We start from the raw sequence: 24234 nt of genomic DNA, 5'->3' as shown, positions 1-24234 counted from the left end.
ACGCTACCGCCTCCCAGCTGCTGCCCCTCCCACGCTCTGCCCCCTCCTCTCTCCATTTATGGCCAATGCCCCCACGGGCAGCGTCTATGCGCTGCGGCCGCGTCGAAGGTGCGCCAAAGGTAAGCCCGTCTACGCCCGTCCGCGCCTGGACCGCGCCCAGCGCCAGAGCCCCTGGTCCTCGTAACGCCCACCCCTCCCGCATTACTTATGATGCCACCACCCTCCTAGCCCTTAACCCCGGCCGCTCCCCCAACTGCGTCCAAGCCGCCCCTGGACACACCCATGGACCCTTTTCCTGCAACTCCTGCAAGTTCGACGGCACCAAGAACAACTCCTCATCTACGAGCACACACCAGATATCCGACCCCAACCACCTACAATGCATCCTGCTCAACACCCGCTCGGTCCACAGGCACGCCATCGACCTCTGGAATCTACTAGACACCATCTCTCCGGACGTCGCCTTCCTTACAGAAACATGGATGAACGCCACATCAGCCCCAGACATCACCATTGCCATCCCGGAAGGCTATAAGATCATTCGCAAGGACCGTACCGGCCACACAGGAGGAGGCATCGCTATCGTCCATAAGAAATCCATCCGCATCTCAACCAGCTCAGACGTCAATCTCGCCAACACTGAACACCTTCACTTCCTGATCCACACCGACCCCAAGACCACACTCAGAGGCACCCTCCTTTACAGGCCACCAGGACCCCGCGCACAATTTAGCGAGGACATCACAGACTTCATCACTCCACACGCGCTCCCCTCCGAGGATTACATACTTTTGGGAGACCTCAACTTTCACCTTGAAAAGAACAACGACCGCAACACCACCACCCTTTTGGACAACCTCGGACTTAAACAACTTGTCACTACCCCACCCACATCGCAGGTCACACACTCAACCCTATCTTCACCTCCAGCAAACAGGTCTCCTTCAGCCACACTACAGCTCTCCTTTGGACTGACCACAGCTGCGTTCACTTTACCTACAACAAGCCCACATCCAACAACCACCCCCAACCCACTCTGCAAAGAAACTGGAACAAAATCACCATCGACCAGATCTCCTCATCGCTTCTTCAAAACCCCCCAGCCCATTCCTCAAACCCAGACCAAGCAGCCACCAACCTCACCCATTGGTTATCTAACAGCGCCGACATCCTAGCACCACTGAAAAAACGACCAATCCAAATAGGCAGCAAGAAGGCCTCCTGGTTCAACGATGATCTTAAGAAATCCAAGAAACTCTGCCGCTCCCTTGAGAAGGCCTGGAAAAAAGACCCAACCACCAGCACCAAGGACGCCTTCAAAAACGCCACCCGCATACACCACCAACTGATCCGGAATGCCAAGAAAGCCGCTTTCAAGGACCGACTAGATAACAATGCCCACAACAGCAAGGAATTATTCAACATCGTCAAGGAATTTACCAACCCCTCAGCCAACTCCAACGACATCACCCACTCTCAAGCCCTCTGCGACTCCCTAGCCTCATTCTTCCACAACAAAATTGCAGACATCCACAACAGCTTCGACAACCGACCCAAAGACCAACCCACCCAACCCCCTGCAGGACCCCCACCCCCCCTGAACATCCTCAATGACTGGAAGCCAATCTCCACTGAGGACACCATCCGTCTGATGAACTCTATCCACTCAGGATCCCCCACAGACCCATGCCCTCACCACATCTTTAACAAAGCAGACTCCATTATAGCACCGCACCTCCGAGACGTCATCAACTGCTCCCTCAACTCCGCAACCTTCCCGGAAAGCTGGAAACATGCCGAACTCAGCGCCCTCCTGAAGAAACCCACAGCTGACCCCACCAAACTCAAAAACTACCGCCCTATCTCACTCCTTCCATTCCCGGCCAAAGTCATAGAAAAAGCAGTCAACAACCAGCTCGCCGCATTCCACGAAACCAACAAATCCCTCGACTCCTCACAATCCGGCTTCCGAGCCAAGCACAGCACTGAAACCGCCCTTATCGCAGCAACAGACTACATTCGAACTCTACTGGACAATGGAGACACAGTCGCCCTCATCCTCCTCGACCTCTCCGCAGCCTTCGACACGGTCTGTCATAGCACCCTTTTACAACGCCTCAGAAACGTCGGAATCCAAGGTAAAGCACTGGAATGGATCACCTCGTTCCTCACCGGAAGAACCCAGAGAGTCCACCATCCACCATTCAAGTCAGAGGCCACTGAAGTCATCTGCGGCGTACCACAAGGATCTTCACTCAGCCCCAACCTCTTCAACGTGTACATGAGCCCCCTCGCGGTCATCGCACGCCAACACAACCTCAACATCATCTCCTACGCCGACGACACTCAACTGATCCTATCACTCACCAGAGACCCTAACACTGCCAAAATCAACCTGCATGAAGGAATGAAAGAAGTAGCCGAATGGATGAAGCACAGCCGTCTGAAACTGAACTCAGACAAAACAGAAGTCCTCATCCTAGGCACCTCCCCCTCCGCCTGGGATGACTCTTGGTGGCCAGAGGCCCTCGGAAAAGCACCCATCCCGACGGACCACGCACGGAAACTGGGCGTCATCCTGGATTCCTCACTCTCGATGAACAGACAAGTCAACGCCGTTTCTTCATCTTGCTTCAACATTCTTCGCATGCTCAAAAAACATTTCGCTGGATCCCCACCGAAACTAGAAAAACAGTCACCCACGCTCTGGTCACGAGCCGACTGGACTACGGAAACACCCTCTACGCCGGTACCTCCGCTAAACTCCAGAAAAAACTCCAACGCATCCAGAACGCTTCAGCCAGGCTCATATTAGACATCCCGCGTAAAGAACACATCTCTGGTCACCTGAAAAACCTCCACTGGCTCCCCGTCAATAAGAGGATTACTTTCCGGCTCCTAACCCACGCACACAAAGCACTCTACGAAATCGGACCCGAATGCCTCAACACACGTCTGTCCTTCTACACCCCCTCCCGCCAGCTACGATCCTCCAACCAAGCCCTTGCCACTGTACCTCGCATCAACAAAACCACCATGGGAGGTAGATCCTTCTCCTACCTGGCTGCTAAAACCTGGAACTCACTTCCCACTCACCTTCGCCTTACTCAGAACCACCTAGCATTCAGAAAGCAACTTAAAACGTGGATATTTGACAAGTAATTCCCCACCCTTATTCAAGCGCCTTGAGACCCTCTGGGTATGTAGCGCGCTATATAAATTTATTGACTTGACTTGACTTGACATGGTATTGAAGGTAAACCTACAGAAATCTGAGACTAGCCCACCAACCTGAAGTACGCGCTGATCTGACTTTCTGCAGCTTCCCTAAAATACATGGACATCTGGGTTCATGGTTTTCCTGTATGCTTATTTTCCTTTGGCTATCAACCATATCAAGTTGGATCTGATGAGGGGTTAAGTTAAATATGATGTCTAAACTGCTGTGTCTATCACAAATGCTAGCAGTGGATATCCCATCCATAGCCAGGATGGTTGTACACATCAGAATTGTTTGGAAGCACATGAAGTTCAGCGTCAAGGTATCAGTTATGAGGGTCCCTAAACCACCAGGGTGACTAGCTTTTGCTGATGTTGTCAGCTATTATGCCATTGCTTAAATGCCCATCCCCAAAAAGATAGAAACCGATAACGGTTGATGCTGTATGGAAGAGTATAGAAGAATAAGCAAACTAAGTCCTGAGTTGAAATAATATTCGGATTCTTTCACCAGCAGCTGTTCTCTTCTCAATGAAAACGCACCCCATGCGAAGTTATTTGTTGAAATGTAGGCATGAACTTCAATGGCTTCCTGTGGTTAACCTAGCATGGCAGGTACTTTGTCACCATTAGGATGCATATGCATTCAGGTATCATTTATTCACGGTAAGATTTAATTTTGCAAAATGACTGAACAAGATACTAGATTCTTATGGTACTGACAGCATCTTAAATGTTTCTAACACTCAAAGATGAATTTAACACAAGTGAATCTTCAGGACTCCCCCATTGCAGTACATTACTACTGAAGACAAACATGGCAGATACTGCACTCCTAAGGAGGGTTGAAAAAATGGTAGGTGTTCCTTTTAGAAAACCTCTGAGAAGATGCGTAGATGCAGGTTATTGATAGAATTGATAGTCCCAATAACTCTGCATAATCAAACCTTGGTGGACTCCTTGTTCTGAGGTCTGAGGAGGCAAGATGTCCAAGACTTTACAGCATATTGGGACCTGATGCGTGACATCTTGCATAATCTAAAGTACAGAGATAGTCAGCTTACACTCTTAAAATGGTTTAAGTACTTTTAACTATGATGGTTGTTGCAGTTTCCAGCTGTGCTCAAGAGGCAGTGGATCAGTCATATATCACCCACTGTATTTTTCTAATTACTGGTATATGTAAATCAGAACAGTTACATTTGGAGTCCATCTCCAATTTACACATTTAGATACTTATTGATGCATTTGTTAAATATTCATGTGCCGTGGCAGGATGTAATTATCAGCCAAAAGCAAACCTATCTAAGTTGGCCAAATTACAAAAAGGTTATCAAATTTCAAGTGTTCTGCTATATGGAAAATTATAATGTATTTAACACATGTCAAGTCAGTCTTCCATCCGGGTCACATGACCAAAATGAAGCAATGTCTTGTCTGATAAAGTGACATCTTTGTTGCACTGCTTACTCGACCACTTTTCCTTCAGCAGCAAAGTGATTTTGACCTGATATTACCTAGGTTCAATATCTTGGTGGGGAATCCAAAGCAACCTTACATTCGTTCTGCACTTTTTTGATGAACCCGTTTTAACTCATTTATTGTGGTTCCTTCTCTAGCCATTAGCTTTTCTGCATGGGTCCCATGACTCACTCTCATTCCTTTTTTCAAATATATACTCATAGGAATTCTTCCAGGAAACCTCACATCACATTTCATCATGCACACATGGATGATATACATCTGTCTGTCTAATGAACAGCTCCAACCAACTAAACATCGCTGAGCACTACATCAAGGCCATCTAACCTTTAATGGCCCACAACCAGTAAAACTATGATCAAAATAGACTGAGCTATTAATTCCAAAGACTAGGAACAAAGCCTTCCATGCACCACCCTTCCTACCTTCTTTCCTATGAATATGGCAGTAGACATAACTATTTATAATCTTGGAGTAATTTCTGACCTAGGTCTCACATTCCTTTCTCAAAATAAAGTAGTAACTGTAACAAATTTAGGTCCCCACCTTTCGAAAACTACTCTCCCATTCATTCCAGTAAAGCTTTGGTCAGTAGTACAAAGAAGCCTACCTATTTCTCTTCATAAATTATTAAATATTTTTCTAAGCTCCCTAGTTCAGCTCTTTGTCAGTACCATAAAAAAAGAGATGGCTGCCTGGCTAAAATGTATGGACTAATACTGCTTGCAGAAAGTCTCTTAGAAAAACACCTGCCTCGTTGTTAATCCACAGGACAGCCAAATAATGCTTAGAATGGTGTATAGGCTCTTCCTTAGGCACTCTCCTTACTCATCCTGTATACAGTGAGTAGCAGTTGGTTGTAATGTGTCCTATGTCTGGTTTGTCCGGATGAGGGGTAAACCCCTGAAGCCTTAAGAAGCAAGACTTATCCTTTATTTAAAAGGAACAAGGCTTACTATCTCCTATTTGTAAAAACCTTTCAGAACATTTAGTGGTGACAAGGCAGTAGGGGGAGGAAGGAAGGGTCACATAGGATTTGCCTGATATCTGGTAATTGTATAAATAAAATGCTGTACTTCTTGTTGAGAGTATCTAAGTGATAAGATTTTTGGCAAGCTCAATTATGGGAAAGCACGGAAGACACATCCAAAGATTTTTTTTTCATGCTAAAAATAACACATAAAATGCAGAGCATACCTCAGGCAGAAAAAAAACGTATAGCAGCGCTTCGTAGAAAGCATGTTAGTTAATCAAGCTCCATGTAGATCAAGACAACACTGAAACACGTAGATATTAAAAGGAAAGGCAATGGAAAGAAATTGTACCGCTATGGAAATAACCCTACTTTTGTATAGAACCCTCAACTAATTTTCAAACGGCTTTTAAAGTAATAATGTCAAGATAAACCATGCTTGTAAAGGAAAATTCACCTGGATCATGCAGGGTCTATGAGCTAATATACCTGTCAGCGAGAAAATCGGTTACGAATATCGACTCAAACTAAGAATTCTCCAGCAGGGCTAAATCTTTATTCAAATTGGATTACACGGAAAAATAGGTGGTCAGTGAAATGTCTTATAAGTAAACAACTTCTCAGGAGTGTTTATCTAAACACTAAAGCATAAAAAAGAAATTGACGAGAACCAGTCTTGATGCATTAGCATTAGCCTACATAATCAATGATCTTTGTAGAATGTGTGCTGTTCATTTTACTCCTGTAAACTCTGCAACACCGGTAAATTGTATCCCAAACTGTATAAAACAAAAAAAGGCAGATGGGTACCTTGTCTGTACCTTCACTTCGCCGCGTTCTTTTCATAATCTCCTCTAGCCGCTGCAAAATAAAATGCAAGAGAATGCATTAAACATATTAGTGAAAATATTTAAAGAAGCAATTTATATTCTCAGATGTCATCATGCATGTTTCCATCAACTGTCTGTAAAAACAAGACCTACCTCTGTATGTGATATACCGCCCTACGTGACCAGAGTATCCCCAGACCTGGATCCCATGCTTACTGCGCCACTGCAATCAAGCTACAGGTGTCTGAAAAGCCCCAGTCAGAGCAAAACCGTCTTGCTTTACTTGTGTTCTTTATTCAGTGAGGACCTGTCCTAGCAGTTTGGGCTAGATGGTTCACACTGGAGCAGGGGTCAAGACTGATTTGCATAAGGCTGGGTCTAGTCAGAGGTGGCAAGTTGGGCAATGAACAATGGGTTAGAATGCTACCTAAAGCGACTGCAGTGCTTAGACAAAGTGCAAGCATTTCACACCTTTTGTGTGTTTGATGTTAAATACAAATATTTGCAATGAGCAGTGAAATGTAATAAATACAGGTGGCTCAACTGTAAAGTTTATTACCATGCTACCCACAAAAGGCTGTGGATAGGTGTCAAGGGAGGACTTAAGGTAGCACATCTTAAATGCTGCATTGCGAGCATATTGTCTCATGTGGCTAAAATAGGCACATTGGTGAGACGATACACTTTAAAGTTAGGAAGTGTCTCTTGGGCATTGGAAGAAGCAGCTGAAGAAAGAAACGCTATAGCTGAATGTATTTTTAAATGTGTAACTCTCCAAGTATAGTCAAAAACAAATGCCTAATGCAAATAAGTGGACACAAGTATGAAATGCACCTGACAGTTAAGTATGAGGCTTACTAACACTGTTAGCAGATGTATGCAGAAATGTTACAAATAATTCTGAAGGGTCAAAAATGGCACGAAGACTTTGCATTGTTGATAATGAAGAGGCATATTACAATGTCCTGGTAATCATTAAGAGCAGCCCCCTTCTATGGCAAAATGGATGGCTGATGTATCTAAATGAAAGTGAAATGAAACTAAAATGTAGCCTTGCCTTTCCCAGCATAGCAAAAAGAAATCACTTCTAACAACTTCAGAAATGGGTAAATCCTTGTCAAAAAAACTGTTGCCAAAAAAACACCTGATTAACTTTAGGATACAGGGTTAAACGTCTTTGGAATCACACCACTAATGTAGCCTACTGTCCTCGTAAGCAGTCTGAGTGTGTGGGGAGTGGGAGGGGACACGATTACACTACATGGCCTGATCCTCAAACTTCACACACTCAAGAGTCAGCCATGGACACTCCTGAACTAGTATAGCAGGTCTAGGTAAGAGAGGAATCAAATCCATAAAGTGTAATACGAGGAAATGTGTGCCTTGTATTAAGAAGTACTTGCCCCTATAAATCAACTATAATCATCCTTAGCAGGAATACCCAGAGTCTCAAAGGGGAGTGAAGAAATCATAAGTGAGACAGAGTAAAGTTGGGACCCTCTCTTGGTTTAACTCTCTCTACTTCCTCATTATAGTAATTAGTATGGTACTTCAAATACAGAAAAATAAGATACTTATACTTCAAACCCACAACAAAGTGGTCATGGCCTCCTTGAACAAAGGAAGCGATTTAAGCCCCTCTAGCTCAGATAACACACTGCTACTTCGTCAGCATATTCGAGATCACAGAAAACATGACATGGACAGATTTACTACTCTTCTGCCCAACAGACAAGTATGTGTCTCTCTTGTAGTGGTTTCTCCTGAGAATACACTGGCATTGTTTCTATAAAGTTGCAAAAACCCAATAAAGAAATCTCCCAAAGAAAATGCATGAGTCTCTTTTTTCCTATGACCACAGGGGTTTATCTGATATGACTAATGAGAAATATGTAAACTGGTCTAGTCAGCATTTCATCTTTCCAGGACTGACACAATAAATACATGAGTGAAGCTATTATAATCACAATTATCTGCAGTGCATGAATAACACAGTAGGGTTCCCCATTCTAATTGACGGGCAGTTGGAGCTAAGCAATCAAATTCATTTATATGACTGACCAGGAAGTGTGGCAACCATCAGAGTTCTCTGTGCCACTTTCAGTAGTGAATTCCGGGGCATGCTAGGTGTACAAGGTGTGATGGGTGCCCAGAGAGTAAATAACCAATTATTTTGCACAATTTGCAAAATACAGAGGGATGGGTTTGGTGTATATAACATGGAAAAGTTAAGACTGCTCTACTGTCCCAGCGACATCAGATTAAGCAAATCTGATTGTTCAATCTAGGTTTATTCAAAAGCTGCATGAAGGACCAACCAACGATGGCACAATGCAAGAATGTGTACGGCACACACCTGAGCAATCATTCTAACGCCATCATTTACATTTACAAGACATCTCAAAAACAGCATGTCAGATGGATCCCACTACAGGATCAGGAAAAACTCATTGGTGTAGAAGTGGGGAATAAAGAAGACATCTGCCTCAAGCCAATAACCTTGGTTGTATTGTGACTTCTAACGTGCCTCAATCACGAGATTTGATTAAGGAGCATTCACATGGTGAACATACACAGTAATGCCTGCTCGAACCACACTTAAATAAATTCAGATCCTAACGCATAACAGATCCACAGAGGTAAGTAACAAAGACGCATGTGCTGGAATACATATGCAAAATTATTGAACAGTTAAAACATTTATGAATACATACAAAGTATATGTTAGGCCTGGCATCTTTTGGAGTGTTTCCCCTGTTTTTGCTTTCTGACCTCCTGGTTTTGACTCTGTTTTTGATGGTTTAGTCGCTTGACGCACTTTCTCACTACTGTCCAGTGTTAAAGTGCAAGTGCTCTTATTGTAAATTGATTATGAATTTGTGTTTCCATGATTGGCATATTTGATTTAATGGTAAGTCCCCAGTAAAGTGCACTAAGAGTGTCAGGGCCTGCAACTCCAATCCTGCTAGTGGGCTTGCAGCATTGATTGTGCCACCCACACAAACAGCCTTTCAAAGGGTTCTCAGACCTGCCACTGCAGTGTCTGCGCACAGTTTTTACTGCCATGTCAACTTGGCAAGTGCACCCACTTGCCATGCCCTAACCTTCCTTTTTATTACATGTGAGTTACCACTAAGGTGTCCTGGTGTGTGTGACATGTCCGGATGGTGAACTACAGTGTCATTCGGTTTTTACAGTTGAAAGACTATCTGTCCCATAGTTGGTTGGGCCTGCTACCTTGTACTCAAAATCTCCCACGCTGGCTCAAAATCAAAGCTGATCCCCTTTGTCGGCTATGCGGCTTGGCACAAGAGGACATGCTGCACTTGATATGCTCCTGTGAAAAACTACGGGACGAACGGAAACACTGGCTAAAACACCACTTCAATCAGCAAGGGATCCGTACTAGAAGGGCGGCGGTCCTTGCCTGCTTTCATCCTAATGACCCTGGCTTGAACTGCAGCTTTGTAAAATTTCTGAAGGCAGTTGAAAAGAAGATGCCAAAAAAACCTAATCCATAACTGCCCCAGTTCAACTGATTTGACATCACTTTGCTGACTGTTTTACCGACTTCATGAGCTCATGAGGACATTGAGCAACACCTTACAAATATTAAGTCCAAATACAAGCACATCTGTCACAAGGAAATGTGAACATTTTAAATTTTGAGTCTTTTAAAACTGTAGTTTTATCTTCTCTGTTCTTAACTCATTTTTATATTGCAATGGTTTTAAGTAACTATGCTAAATAAAGATTACTATTACTATTACTATTACTATCTGTCCCATAGGATAGAATGGGGAATACTTGGTAACGTTTCATGAGTATATCTTCCCATTGGAATAAGATGGAGAATGGACTTTAGTATGCTTTAACTCAGAACGTAGAAATGCATCTTTTAGTAAAGATGATTTTTAGATTCTGTGTTTGAAAATACCACTTTTAGAAAGTAGGTATTTCTTTTGCTTAGCCATCCTGTGTGCCCCTTTTGGGTTGTGGATTGACTGTCTGGCTTTGAAGTGACGGGGGCTGGGGATGTGCATTCTTTTCAGACAGCCACTGGGGTGGGCGAGGTGTGTCCTGCCTTTCCTTGATGAGTCGGGCTGGGCTGAATAGACATGGGCTGCATTTAGAGTAGTGGGAGGAGATTTCCTGGCACGCAAATGGGCCTGGTCTGCTTTGAAATGCTGTCTTTGCCTCCTGCTGGGAAGCTGGGCCAGAGAGGACCAAACTGGTTTGGACTGAGCACAGGCACTCTCAGCCCAAGAAAACAAAGAGAAACTGATTGTAAATATTGGGTCCCAGACCTCAGAACTTTAGAACTCGCTTGAAACCTGCCAAGAATAAGAGCAGGAAGAACTGCTAGAAGGAGTACTGCCCCGTTGCTGTGTTGTTGCTTTGTTGGGTTGGCCTGTAGTTGCTGCTTCTGCCTTGGGCAGTGAAAAGGACTGGACTGAACTTTCTTCACTTGTCGCTGAGTATTTCCAAGGGGCTGAAATAGAGCTTGCCTCCTGTTCAGAAAGTCTCAGGGACAGCAAAGTCTTCCCTTACTTCTGGGTACCGCCTCTGGAACCATGAGTTTCAGTTGCCACAGAGGGGAGAAGCAGCCATCACCGACACCGCTCTGGACTCTGTGTCCTGAAGGCAGTGCAGAGGGCACAGACGCACTTCGCATCACAACCCTGGTCTGACCGACGACTGGTTCTGCCACCGAGCTGCTGCTTGGACCGCGACCTGTGGTCGCTCCACTCCGCCGCACTGATTTCACTGACTACGTCGCTGCCTGCTGACCTTGACACCCGAGACTGCACAGTGGTTTAGGGGCATTGCTCGGAAGTTGCATGACACACCGCCCCATCCACACCGCAGTCTGGGCCGGCTGACGCCAGCTCATATCAACCAGCACTGCCACTTGCACGTGACCTGTCAGAACCACCACGAGCACCGCCTCACTCCGCACCGCAGTCCTTTCATCGATGCCGCTGGAAGACCTCCACCGAGCTGTTGCCTGCACCCTGACTTGAGGGCACCGCACCACTACAATTCACACCGCAATCGTGACGGTTTCCACGACCGGCATGCACCAGTGCGGTCTGCCGGAACCCAAGGTACAGTTTACGAGTCTGCTAATAATAACGCCGGTCCGCACTGACGTGGTCAGTCGGAACTGTTGGATTCTGGATTTTTTTCAGCACCGCGGGAGCACCTTATGGAGCTAGGCTACAAGGAACTGCATTTTAAAGTAATTTTTCCAAAGTTCATCTATTTGATTACTGCATGTTGGTCATTTATCGTTTTGGTCTTGTTTGCTTGGATAAATAATGGTTATTCTTTCAAAACTTGTGTGGTCCTTGTGTAGTGTTTTCACTGTATTACTGTTGGTTATGTGCAAATGCTTTACACACTGCTTCTGAGCTAAGCCTGACTGCTCGTGCCAAGCTACCAATGGGGTAAGCAGTTTTTTTTTTTTTTGGATTGTATTCTCCTTATCCTGACTAGAAAGAAGGGCCTCTATTTAGACAAACGTGCAAACGATTGCCAAATAGACACCCCCATTTCTAACAGTATACTTGGAAGAAATCACTTCAAGATACTTAACATAGCCCGGACAAGAAGAAATTGTGAGACTTGGTGGTGAATGCAGCTATGGCACTGTAAGGTGTAACAGGTAAAGTGAACTGCACTTTGGTGCCAGCAAAGGCGGTTTGATATTGGAGTAATGCCAAATCTGAAATACAAGATATCATTTTAAGCTGTTTCTGTAAAGGAAGTGGTTTTACCCACAGCTCTGAATCAGCAGAGGAAAGTTCCAAGGGCAACTATTATCTTTACACTTCCATGCCTTGTGTTATATTTTAAAGTTGGTTGAATTGATTTAAGATTGTTATCAGAATCCAGAAACCTGGAAGTGATACATGATTTACCAATGAGAAAAAGGTTTGTGAACCAAGATTTTATAATGATGTACCCGGTTCAGGAATGCAGGCAGCCGAACGCTCTGCAGTTCTCTCCTGTAGGGCAGCCTGTCTGAACTGGACATTGGCATGGTGACTGACATTATGCCATTTGCTCATCCCAGAGCAGTTGCATTCAGAATTGGGAGGTATTACTTCAGGAGGTTGTGATGAGTGCCTCCTATACCCGGGTGTAGTCAGTGTCTCCGACAAGCCTAAATAAATGCTTGAATCTCTACAGGGTACTAAATTTAGTGGTTGAATTTCCCACACAAAAAAGTTTTAAGACTTATCTTTTTCCACCAGTGCCATTTTTCTCATGACCTCCTTAAATGGTGTTTCTTGTGTACAACCACCATTGACAGTGGTGGATAGGCTCCAAAACCCCCTCCCATCTTACCAATATATCAAGTGTTACAGTTTTCTCACCCCTTACAACAATAAATGCCTGATCAAATAGATTGTGATCATAAAGTAGGTACAGCTAGAAATTAATTTTCAAGAGTTGTGAAGTCCAGACACATTTATGCATCAGCGGTCTTCAGACTTTTCAATGCCACCCATGTTAAAAAATAAAATAATCATCAGGGCCCTAAAACGACCAACATTTTTGACAATCATTCCATACCACTGGCAGCTCTAAACATATTTACAAACTGCATTATATTTAGTTACCACTTCAGCCACGGCTCATCCACTATGGCAGAGAAGCGTTGCCCCCGCCAGCTGTCTCAAAACGTCAGGAATGAAAAAAAAACAATAATAAACACGTTTAAATATCATTTTATTTTTCCCTTTCTGCAGAGTCTTTGGAGGCAGGGCCATGGGGGACATCAGGAGCAGGAGAACTGGTAGTGCACTGTGATCAGTGCGCAAGCGGTTTGGCAGGCTGTCTCAGGCCGGCCAAACCCAGCTGCACTGCTGGGTTGGAGACACCAGGCAGGCTCCCAGTCTCCATGTGAGGCAAATCCTTGGTCCTCGGGCCAATCCTGATGCTGCTCTCATAACATGAAAGCAGCAGCAGGATTGCCTGCAGTGGAGTCTGGGAGTCTGTGCCTGCGAGAAGAGGCGCAGAAAGCGCAATACGTCCACCTGCAGGTACATTTTTTTATTTATGTGTTTTTTTATTCTGTTCCCCTGCCCCCCCCCCCCCCCCACCCCAACAGCTGCTACCATATCACTTAGAAGCTGCAATCAAATACAGGACTACCAACATGCTATGACCACTTTGGTCACCTTAAGGTAGAAAAGTATCCAAAGTGTGATCTTATATCAGAAATGAGAGGGAGGGATTTTTAAAGTTATTCGGACCTACCCTTTTAATACCTACTCCCTGTTAAGACATGAGTGACACAAGATACAGAGTGACTCTCTGTCACTCCTTTTCACTGAAAACGCAGCACTGTTTTAAGCACGATGCACCTCTTGGCCAGTGCCTGACACCCCCACCCCAAACTCAAGAGCTCATCATAGGCTTCCCAGGGGAGGCCAACACCCTAGTTTGAAGACCTAGCATATAAACAAGTTGTTATGCTGTATGTGATTGCAGATAAAAACGAATTTACAGACTACCAATTTTGAGAAATACTTTTACATAAACGAATTATTCAAACTTTTTATGATGAAATTGCATTTACCATTTGTTAGAAACAAAGTCACTTTTTTTATTACCTTTTACAATCCTTTTTATTTTTAAAAATGTGTAAATGCTATTAATCTTGAAAATGGATTGTCAGTTGTTTTTCCACTTCCCACTGCTAATTTTTGCCCGCTCCACATTCTGTCCACATCCTGTTACTTTTAACTCCATTTAAGTATTTCACGAGGACAAAAGACCAGCCTGTTCCTTCTCCCATGCGTAAAATTCGTTCATTTTCTTCCTCCCTCAGAGTCCTCCTTCTCTCAACATTTTCCTTTGTGGGGGGACCCTTCTGTACTCCTGTTCCTTCTCTTAATCGTTGCTCTACCCCGTCTTCCTCTATCTTAGTCTATTTACCTTTTTTTAGCTTCATTATTGAAACTAAGTTTCCTAAAAGGGATTCCCTGCAAGGTATCAATTTTAGTTCTTTTAAAAACAAGATTTTGTTTTTAGAAAACCAAAAAACACATGTTTCATTGTTCTTGTTTGTTTCCAATATTAAAGACCAAACTTTATTTATTTTGATTTGTTTTTTAAAACATGGAGTTTTGACTATGTGGGGTCTCAACAATGAGTTTCTATTATTTTCTTTTTCTAATAATTTATATAACGCAATTTATACATTTGGCTAGAACCCCCCAAGAAGGCTAAAATTGGTTATAAGCTGTAATAAAGCTATTGAGTCGACGGCTATTCTAAAGGCCTTTCCATCAAAGTCATTTATTTCAATTAATTAAAACCATAATGTTTTACACAGCTAGACCAATAAAAAAAGGACACATTCATTAAATTTGAACAACTTATTTCTAGCATAAATTATAATTTAGAACAATTTCCATTTAAAATGCAAAGGCTAAAATTATATAAAAAGGTGATGCTTGCATGTTAGAATATTGATCACAATCCGCTCCAATGTAATAGCTTTATAGGCTTGTATAAAGTCCATTCCTTTTCATGCCATTGTCTATGTTAAAGTACAAGCGTGTTCGTGCAAAATCACCTTGAGTCTGAAAAGTAATTAATTAAAACTACACAGTGCCCTTCCTATTCCACCTGTTTCAAAATGTTATACCGACATATTTGTGTAAGGTCTCTTAAAGTGCATTATTGTGATAGCAATAAACCAGGGTACTTCTAAAGGTGTAGACGTCATGTTAAATACTTAACAGACTACTTCAAATTCATCAGACCCCTTGCTGTCAATACCTGATCCGCTTTAAGTCACATTTGTATAAAAGCTGCTATTATTTCAAGGCCTTTTCATAAATGCTTTCTATTTTTTCTCTTTCTATTTTGCCCAATATTTGGTAGGGAACCTGAAAGTCCGTATTCTGTACAATGTAAAGAAAAATCAGAGAGAACTGTTTATAGAGCGACCCAATACCCATTTTGGGAAATTGCACATTTGCATAATGTTTGCCAATAGCAGTTAACCTGGACATTACCAGGTCTAAATTCAAAAATACTTTGGATTACACCCTGGTATGTAAATTCTCAAACAGCTAAAATCTGTTTATCATTAGGGACTAGACTGTGGGGATAACCACAGTGCCTTTTGCAAACTTAGAGCAAATTCTGAATGTCTTACATTTTTACAAACTATGTCAATTTATCTAGGTCCCGACTCTTTTTCATCATCCACATCTAACAGAACCATATTTGCCAATGTGGAGCTCCGATTTCCATCTCTCCAACGTCATTAAAATACTTTAATGACAGGGTCAAACCATATTCATTCTGCTAGTGACTTGATCACAACGGTGAATAATAATGAGTAATAAACACGACCCTGTCTTATTTGGTTCTCCTAGTGGATAGTTTGTGCGCATTGTACATTGACCCTCACATTACTAAATCAGCCAGATTAGCATCTTTACTATTGCTGGAAAGTTTGGCCCACAAGCAGTTTTTAATAGAACTTGAACCACAAATTGCAATTTTGCATCCAGAATCACAGGTCAACTCATCCTACAGTAATAAGTGGGAGTGTGCCCTCCATATGGTCAGAACTGTTAGTGAGCTTAATAACTACTTTAAATGTAACCTAGCAGCAATTTCTTGCACAAACGTATGTCATTATGGACGAACGAGGGACATTATTACTTCTAGAAAGCTATTTGTTAGTCACTCGGCCTAAAAGATTTTTGTTTCTTATCAATCAAAGATCGTGGTCTATATGAAGCCCATTTGACTGTAGACAGCTCACACTTATGTATGACCATTTTAGGTCACTTGACGTATGTCTCCTGAAGATGAAATCCCTTTCCCTACACTCTAAGAACATTTCTACCATATGCACAAACAAATCACAACACGTTCCATTTAACCACATCCGTGCGGGTAAGATTTACCGCCGGTGCGGAGCCCTAACGAAAACGGGCGTGGTCATGACGGAACGGTTCCGTCATGAGCATCAAAGGGGTTAAATAATCCAACAGAAACATTATGATCCAAGGTCTCGCTGGCATGTTCATGTTTTATTGGGAATCTAAGTTTCTGAAAGGAGACGTCGACTCTCTAGAGTTTTTCTTTCATCTTCAGATATCATCTTCAATTGCAAGTTCACAAGTAGGCATCTGAAGATATGCTGTGATGTAAAGCAACAAGCAAAACGGTCCGCCATGTCCCTTTTTTACTGAGGATCACAAATTATCTTTATAGGGACTCTGTACATGGTATCCCTTCTTTCAGTTAAGTCACCCAGGAAAGGAGTCCCCTGTTTTATACAGTCTCATGCACCATCCATATTTTGTGGCATCCTTGGGTCATACTATGGGACTGCACAGAAAAATTGTCTTCAGTAGAATTCAATGACTATAGTCTGAATTCCACCCTTATTCTGCACCTTTCCTTCACGTCCTCTTCCATTGCACTCTTGCTGTACTTCACTTCTTTATTTTTTTTCCATGGCAATTTAGGAACTTCACTTTACAGATACGAGCTCATTTCCCTATGGAGTTAAAGGAGCAAAGACATCCAGTAGGATTTTATTCTTAATGAAAAAACCATTGCGTCACTCTCCTGTTATGTTGACTTGTAACCCAATTAAATTCTAGAAGAGACATGACATAATTAAATTCAGTCTTCCATTCCCTGCAATCTACATTCTAATGAATAATTCACATCATAGTTTCAATCTGATTAAAAACAAGGCCAACACAGCAGCAAAATCTGCTATTCCAAATCACCCATACTTCATAATTCAAAGTATTTGTTGTCCAATGAAGAACCTTCCTCAATGGAAACATATGTATGTGAAACTGATGTCAGGTTCAGCTGCAATACAAAATACACAAGGATACAATTGTGGGGGTTTTAGCAGCGTTCTTAATGGCATATTTAACTACCCTAATATGATTTACTTATTTATTAATCTTATTCATTTCAGCTTCAGAATCCACCACTCGGTCAGCTTGCATATTATCCTCGAGGACCAACTTAAGTGTGGTTAGAGAGTGCAGTATATATTTAACCTACAGTGGTTACATTTTTTCCTTCACTTCCTTGAAAGGTTGCATTCGTTTCTCAAACATGTATGTAAGCTCTGGGTATCTTGTACTAGTTCTGAAGAAATTGTCCCTTTTGATAAGCAAGGCGCCAAAACAAATGGCCCAAAAAATGGCTAAAAAATTGAAAACTGCAAATGAGAGCTTTGCACAAAGGTTAACAAACCTGTGCATAATGTGCTCCTTCCACTATAAAAAAGAAATAGAACTTATTTATCCCACCCCAAATAGCATCATTTTTCAAGGATTATTACTTAAGTCCTCTTTGGCATTTTAGACTCTTAACTCTTAGTCTTACACGTTCTTGAATCTTTTTTTACGGCAATGGAATGAATTCTTCTCCAGGTGTCCTCCTTTCAAAACATTTAGTAGACAAGGTAGCAGACCGGCCTTACATCTGTTCTGATTCTCTATTTTCATCTCTATCAGATCAGATTCCTTGATTGCTGGTAAGAAATGCTTAGAATGCATTTTCTAATTGCTTAGAGCTCTGTAGCTTATTCCATCCATGTATTTCCCTTCACAAGCGTTAAGAGTGAGGTTGCACACCTTTGTTTCTTTGTGGTATGTCTCTGGTCCAAGTAAATTTGTCATTATTCGGGTCGCAGCCCTCTTCTCTTTAAACCTGCACCTAGTCTCTCAGTAGCATGACCTTTCTCACAATGCCAAATCTACGCACCCAGTCACCCTGAACATGATGTCAGTTTACAACATCAAATATCTTCAGTTAGTACAGGACATGTTCAAAATGTACTCCAAGAGTTCTAATCGAGTAAAGAAGAGTTTGCATAAAAACACCAATTTCCTGTGGTGTTATGATAGATATTCTCCCTGAATTAAATTTCAAAGCTGCTTGGCACAGCAAGAATAGCCAAAGAAGGCTGCAACACATGTCAGAGCAATATAAATCAAACAGTGTGATTTCTTCATTTTATTATTGTCACTGTGTGGATCTTCCTCCTTTTGATGCCTATGCTGCGGTCGTCTATATAGGGCTTGGGACCTTGCTTCCCTTCTGGTGTTGTGTCAAAAGGACCACATTTCCGTCTGGGCTGTGCTCCACTCTCCTCACCAAGGCCAAGTGCTGGTCATGTGGCACCTCAAGGGGGGTGCTGCTGTTTGTAGGCCCTAGCATCCCCATTACACAAGGATGGTGTCTAATTTACAATTTGGTGCCATACGAGAATAACAATAACGAGCATTTGCGAATGTAATAGAGTTTTCCGTTTTTCAAACCTCTACCCGAAATCCAGGCAATAGCAAAGACATGTGTCTTCCGTTTTGGTGAGATTAACTAAGCACAACACAGCTAGTACACACCTGAGTCAGTTGTTCTCTTCTTGGAGTCCACCTGAACTTTAATGTATTAAAACATTGTGCCAAAGTGACCATGTTGGGGATTAGCAGCCTTGTGCCAGGGCCACTACCTTGCAAGGAATTACTACTTTTGTACCAGGGCCATAATGTTGCCAGGGATTACCACGATGGCTGTGCCAGGACAAGCATGCTACCAGAAATTACCACAATGGAGCCTGGAACGGTATGTTGCTATGAATTACCACCGTTGCACTAGAGCCAAAATTGAGCAGGAATTACCACCTGTGAGCCTCAGTCTGCATGTTGCCAGGGATTACCACCAGTAGGACAGACTACGCATATTGGCAGGGATTAGCATCAATTTGACAGGGCCAACGTGTTAAATAGGGTTACCAACATAATGCTAGCATGTGGATAGGGATTATAACCATGCTGCAATTTCAGTGCATCTTTTCTTTTAATTCACTGGGCCACTGCATAGGGGAGAAACCATATAACAAATCAGCCTTCCCTTCTGAACACATAGAAACTGCCCTTGACCAGTTTCCGTCTGTTTGGGCATCATCAATGATCTGCATCTTGATGCCTATGGCACAGTGAGCTACTGGACCCACATCTTGGCATGGGCCGTTGCACGTAAGGCAACTAGTATGTCATGGTTTTGAAGGCAACTACATGCAATTGATTATTTTTTTTACCTTCAATATCAATATTCTTTCCCATATTCATTCAATACGAGATACATGAGCTACAGGTCTAACACCAGACCGCCCTGCAATGGTTATGAGGGTTTACCTTTTTCCTTTCTATGCGCTCTTGTTCTTCTCTTTGGAAATGTTTTTCACGCTCTAATCGAATCCGCTCTGCTTCCTCTCGCAGTCGAGCTTCTTCTTCTTCTTTCTGATAAAGGAACAAAAGAGAAGGGACCTGGGTTACCATACTTTTAAAAAACAAAATCATCGTTGGTTATTATTAAGTAATCCGTGTAAATTGTCAATAAACATAATAAAGTAAGGAAATGTCATGAACTACGAAAAGGAGAGCATTACTACCAAATTTCAGGAGCAAACCAACATTTTTCTACTAAGAAAGGCTCCTTTCACGGAGGGTCTGACATTTCTGAATTGCCTTATGAGACGGAATTTTTACACTCAAGGGGGAAAAATCTAGATTAACAAATTAAGAATGAAAATTGTTTAAAGTCAAGTGTTTAATAAAGAATCTCTTGACAACTAATACCATTAGGTAAAGTTGATCTAAGGCAGCATGTGAAATAATTTGCTACAGGGAAATAATTACTGGGTATTCAATTATATGTACCTTGCACAAACATAAGAGAAATCTATATATTTACAAAAGTTAAACATGTTTTGCTCTAAAGTGCCTTTTTATTTTAACCACAGTAACAGTGCTAGTTTGCCTTCATCTGCGTGCACGCCCAAGTTCTGCATATGAATTGCCCTCTACTCATAGCCCTTCAACCAATGAAAAGTACACATTTCCCCCACTCTCAGATGGACCAGCTTGCATTACTCTGCTCATACATTATTAACCTGCTAAACACTCACTAGTGGCCCCACAGACAAAGCATCCAAATAAACACTGTAACACTTAAACACGTGGTGGCACTTCGGTTTGAAGTGTAGTACAGGACAGGTTTTAATTTACTTGAGCAAATGGAAACACTAGTCCTTGCAATCATTGTACCATGGAGATATATACCATAGATAGAGATTAAATACATGTGCCAAAATCAGGTACAGCAGTAGTATACAATAATCAATACATTTCCGATACCCACTATGGAAGTATAATTAAGGCTTTTGATCTAAATCTCAAATCAATGGTCATTATCCTCATTGTTGCAATGAAACCTACTCAAATTCTAACAATCACCCCACAAAATAGTATAATAAAAGGAAGGGCGGGACTGAAGGTGCGAGAGTAACCAGTCTTTCTCTGGCTAATAAGAGTCTTTCATTTTCTTTCAAGACAGTCTCCTTCATCCATAAACCCTATCCCATTATAAAATAAAGTTTTGAGAAATTCCAATAATTAGGAGGAAACCAACTTCTGTTTCAAATGAACACGAGCAGTGGCCTTTGCACATGGGTGGAGGAGCAAAAGAGAATGTGAATGGAACCCAGTCAACCACAATGCCGATAGGTGTAAATCCAGCTGTCTGGAAACAACCACGTGCATCTTTATCCACCAGGTGACAGACTCACCATGGCTGTCTGGAATATTCTTCAAATCAGAGAGAAATGGCGTATGTGCTGGGAGTTGGGAAGTGGGAGGATAGGGATTCATTTGTACAACAGAAATGTAGTACTGGAGTGAATGTGACATTAACACAACAGTGATACTCATGGAAAGGGAAAACTTTTTAGGATTTGTAAAGTGCATCACTGTATCTTAAGGGTATTTGTGATCACCTAAAGCAGCAGAGAATACTATCTGAAATAAGATAAAATACCAGAGAGACATCTGAGCAGGTATGAGTAAGTTATTATCTGAAAGCATCTTAAAGAACACTTTACTTTGATTTCTAGATCTAATTAGCTATACAAGTGTGCATTCTTGTCTTCAAATACCCATCTCTATTGGGTGTAACGAAGACACCTGGTGATCAAATTAGATGGCTTCCCCAAGAGAGCATATTATTAGGCAATAACATTCAGCAGGTATACAGAGCAAATTATGAGTAACTGCAGTGACAGGATGTCGGCCCTTTATCAATCTCTCTCTTTAAATTGATGGCCTTTAGATCTAGGGGAAGGCCCTCCTCCAGCCCTTTTGGAAAAACATTTCGGGATCATCATTGATGCAGATGTAAACGTGGCAAGCAAGTGAATGCAGTTTCAGTTGCCTGTTATTTTTATATCTCAGACTGTTGCATAGAATTCTGTCTGCTTCATCATTGAAGCGTCAGGACATCTCACAGGGTAATTGTTGAACTTTATAAATGTTCTTTGTTATAAAGATCATCAATGTGTTACGCTGAGATTATTTAAATTAGGCAGTGCATTATGGCTTGTCCAGGCAGATATGTCATACATAGTAATGAAAATCTAATTGGACCATTGGTCTTTACAGGCTGGGTTATCTATATGCTGTGGATTTGGTTTTGATCACATTTGTCCTATGAAGTAACAAACAAACAGTTACATTACAATTACCTAAAAGGTAATACGTTTATACAACATAGGGGAGCCCTTCACAGCCGCACGCACACTGCACCTTGACCAGGGACTCCATCCCCCAACAGCTTTTGCGCCTGGAGGTGCCAATGTGTTTTTCCGCGCCCGGAGGCGCTTAAAGAGAACTCTAGGTTCCCGCAGTGCGGAATCCATTCACAACCTCACGCACGCTTCACCTTGACCGGGGACTCCATCCCCCAACAGCTTTTGCACCTGGAGGCGCTTAAAAAGAGCTCGAGGCTCCCGCCCAGGCAAAGCCGTGGCCAAGGACAGGCCCGTCTGCGCACGTCCGCGGCCAGACAAGGCCAAGCCACTCCTTTTGGTCTTAGGAAAGCGGTACGGAAAGTTATATTTACTTCCTATAACTTTACGAATTACAAATCTAGGAGTGCACGCTTGCAAAGGGAAAGCGAACACTTACGTCGGCCTCAAATGGCGGCGGAAAGCCTGCAAGTAGTAATGTACCAATAACTTACAATTTGAAGAATACTATGGGATTAATCAATAACGAAATTGTACAAGCGCAAGAGCGCCTTGCTGCCACCAAAACTGCAATAAATGCAGCCTTTAAGAAACAAGGGAAGACATAGTGGCAGTTGAATCTGACCCGATTATTAATAAGAATAGGGGAAAACAAGTATCAAACATTGGGTTTACAAAAGAGGGTCCTTGTGTCTCGACCCTACCACTAGAGAGATCAGTACTGTCAAATAGCACCAACTTGGTCTCCCCCGCCAAAAAGTGTAAACAACAACTTGCGACAGCAGGAGTGGTACCTCCAAATCAAGTAGAAAAAACAAAACAAACAAAAGAAAGGGAAAAATACCCCTGTGGAACCAACTGAGTCAGAAACAGCTCAAACAATGACTAATATCAAAGGCATCAAAACCCTTTATAAAAATCTCCGTGGGAAAATGTACAATATATAAAGGAAGTAAATGGCAGAAATCCAAACAGTTGCAAAAGACGTCACCCAACTATTCGACTGGGACTTATTACCTTTATAAAGAAAACTCCAGGGCAACGTCTGGTAGAGCCCGGGACGAAAACACTAATGATGGTCATATCTTGATAACTGATAAAATCCACCCAATGAACGCTCCTCACACTAATAAAGCTTTGGCTGTACAACCTCCCACAGAGATGAGTCATTACAATTTACATAATGTGGAACCAGCAGTAAAGAGTAGTGAAGACAACAACCATGGGAGTCAATAGCTTATGAACCATAGACCATCACATTTTTGCCAGGACTCCTTACACCTACACTTACCAAATGTTGCGAAATTGGTTGATAAGAGTACAGAGTCTTGGGAGACCATATAGAAAAAAACTGTACATTGGTTTGCGACTAATACCAACTGTAGTATCAACATCCTTTTTTGGAATATAATCATGATAAGAAGAGTAATGGGGTTGGGCCCATGAGGAAGTGCTGTATAGGAGATTGTGTTGTTGTAAACTTTTGCTGCCCTGAGATTGTTAGGACCCTGATTGAGGAACTCTCAGCCAAACACGTAAGATCTTTTAATGATGTTGATGATACTATTACTGCCGTCTCATTAGGTTACTTCTACAAACTGACAAATGTACAACCATTGCATAGTAGTAAAAAACACAACAGCAGATATCTGCATGATATACAAGCTATGCCCAACATGTTTTACCTTTAGGAGGCTATAGTGAGCCTGATTGACTGTCAGGGGAAGGAGAACAGTCGACTGGCGTGAATCATCCCACCCCAGCCACTAGCACCATTAAAAATAATTCTAACCAACTTCTATTGCATGTTTTTCGTCGTTTTATTATTATGTCATGGAATGTGGCGGGAGAGGAATAAGTTAAATGACAGAGTGGCTCAAGACGTTACAAAACTGCTAGCTAATTCTTCTCCATAAAACTTGGCATACAGCACCTTTCTATATAAACGGTTATAAAACAGTCTCAACTGCGGCGATTCCCTCTAAGGCAGGGAGAACCAAAGGTGGCCTAGTGGTATTAGTTTGTTACATCATCATTATTCTTAAAGAAAACCTTTAATAATTCGCAGTTTTATCAGGTTTTACACTTTTGTACTAAGGGAAAACAGTGTGTAGTAATCATTAATTTTTATA

General features: G+C 42.3%; 1 protein-coding gene across 4 annotated transcripts in view; it reads right to left on the bottom strand.

Annotated features, from left to right (window-relative positions):
* The window catches only part of LOC147667170 (ensconsin-like), a 652025-nt gene that overhangs the window by 89844 nt on the left and 537947 nt on the right, over positions 1–24234 (bottom strand). For all 4 annotated transcript variants that reach the window (XM_086948874.1, XM_086948875.1, XM_086948876.1 and 1 more), the window contains 2 exons: positions 19716–19820; positions 6485–6535 (listed from right to left, as the gene is read on the bottom strand). In XM_086948874.1, the coding sequence (XP_086805000.1) occupies positions 6485–6535; positions 19716–19820 (156 nt within the window). The remainder of the gene's footprint in view (positions 1–6484; positions 6536–19715; positions 19821–24234) is intronic.

The sequence above is a fragment of the Lissotriton vulgaris genome, unplaced genomic scaffold (genome assembly GCF_964263255.1).
Source record: "Lissotriton vulgaris unplaced genomic scaffold, aLisVul1.2 SCAFFOLD_1069, whole genome shotgun sequence".
NCBI lineage: Eukaryota > Metazoa > Chordata > Amphibia > Caudata > Salamandridae > Lissotriton > Lissotriton vulgaris.
The sequence above is the reverse complement of the archived record's forward strand: the minus strand, read 5'-3'. Positions and strand labels throughout refer to the sequence as shown.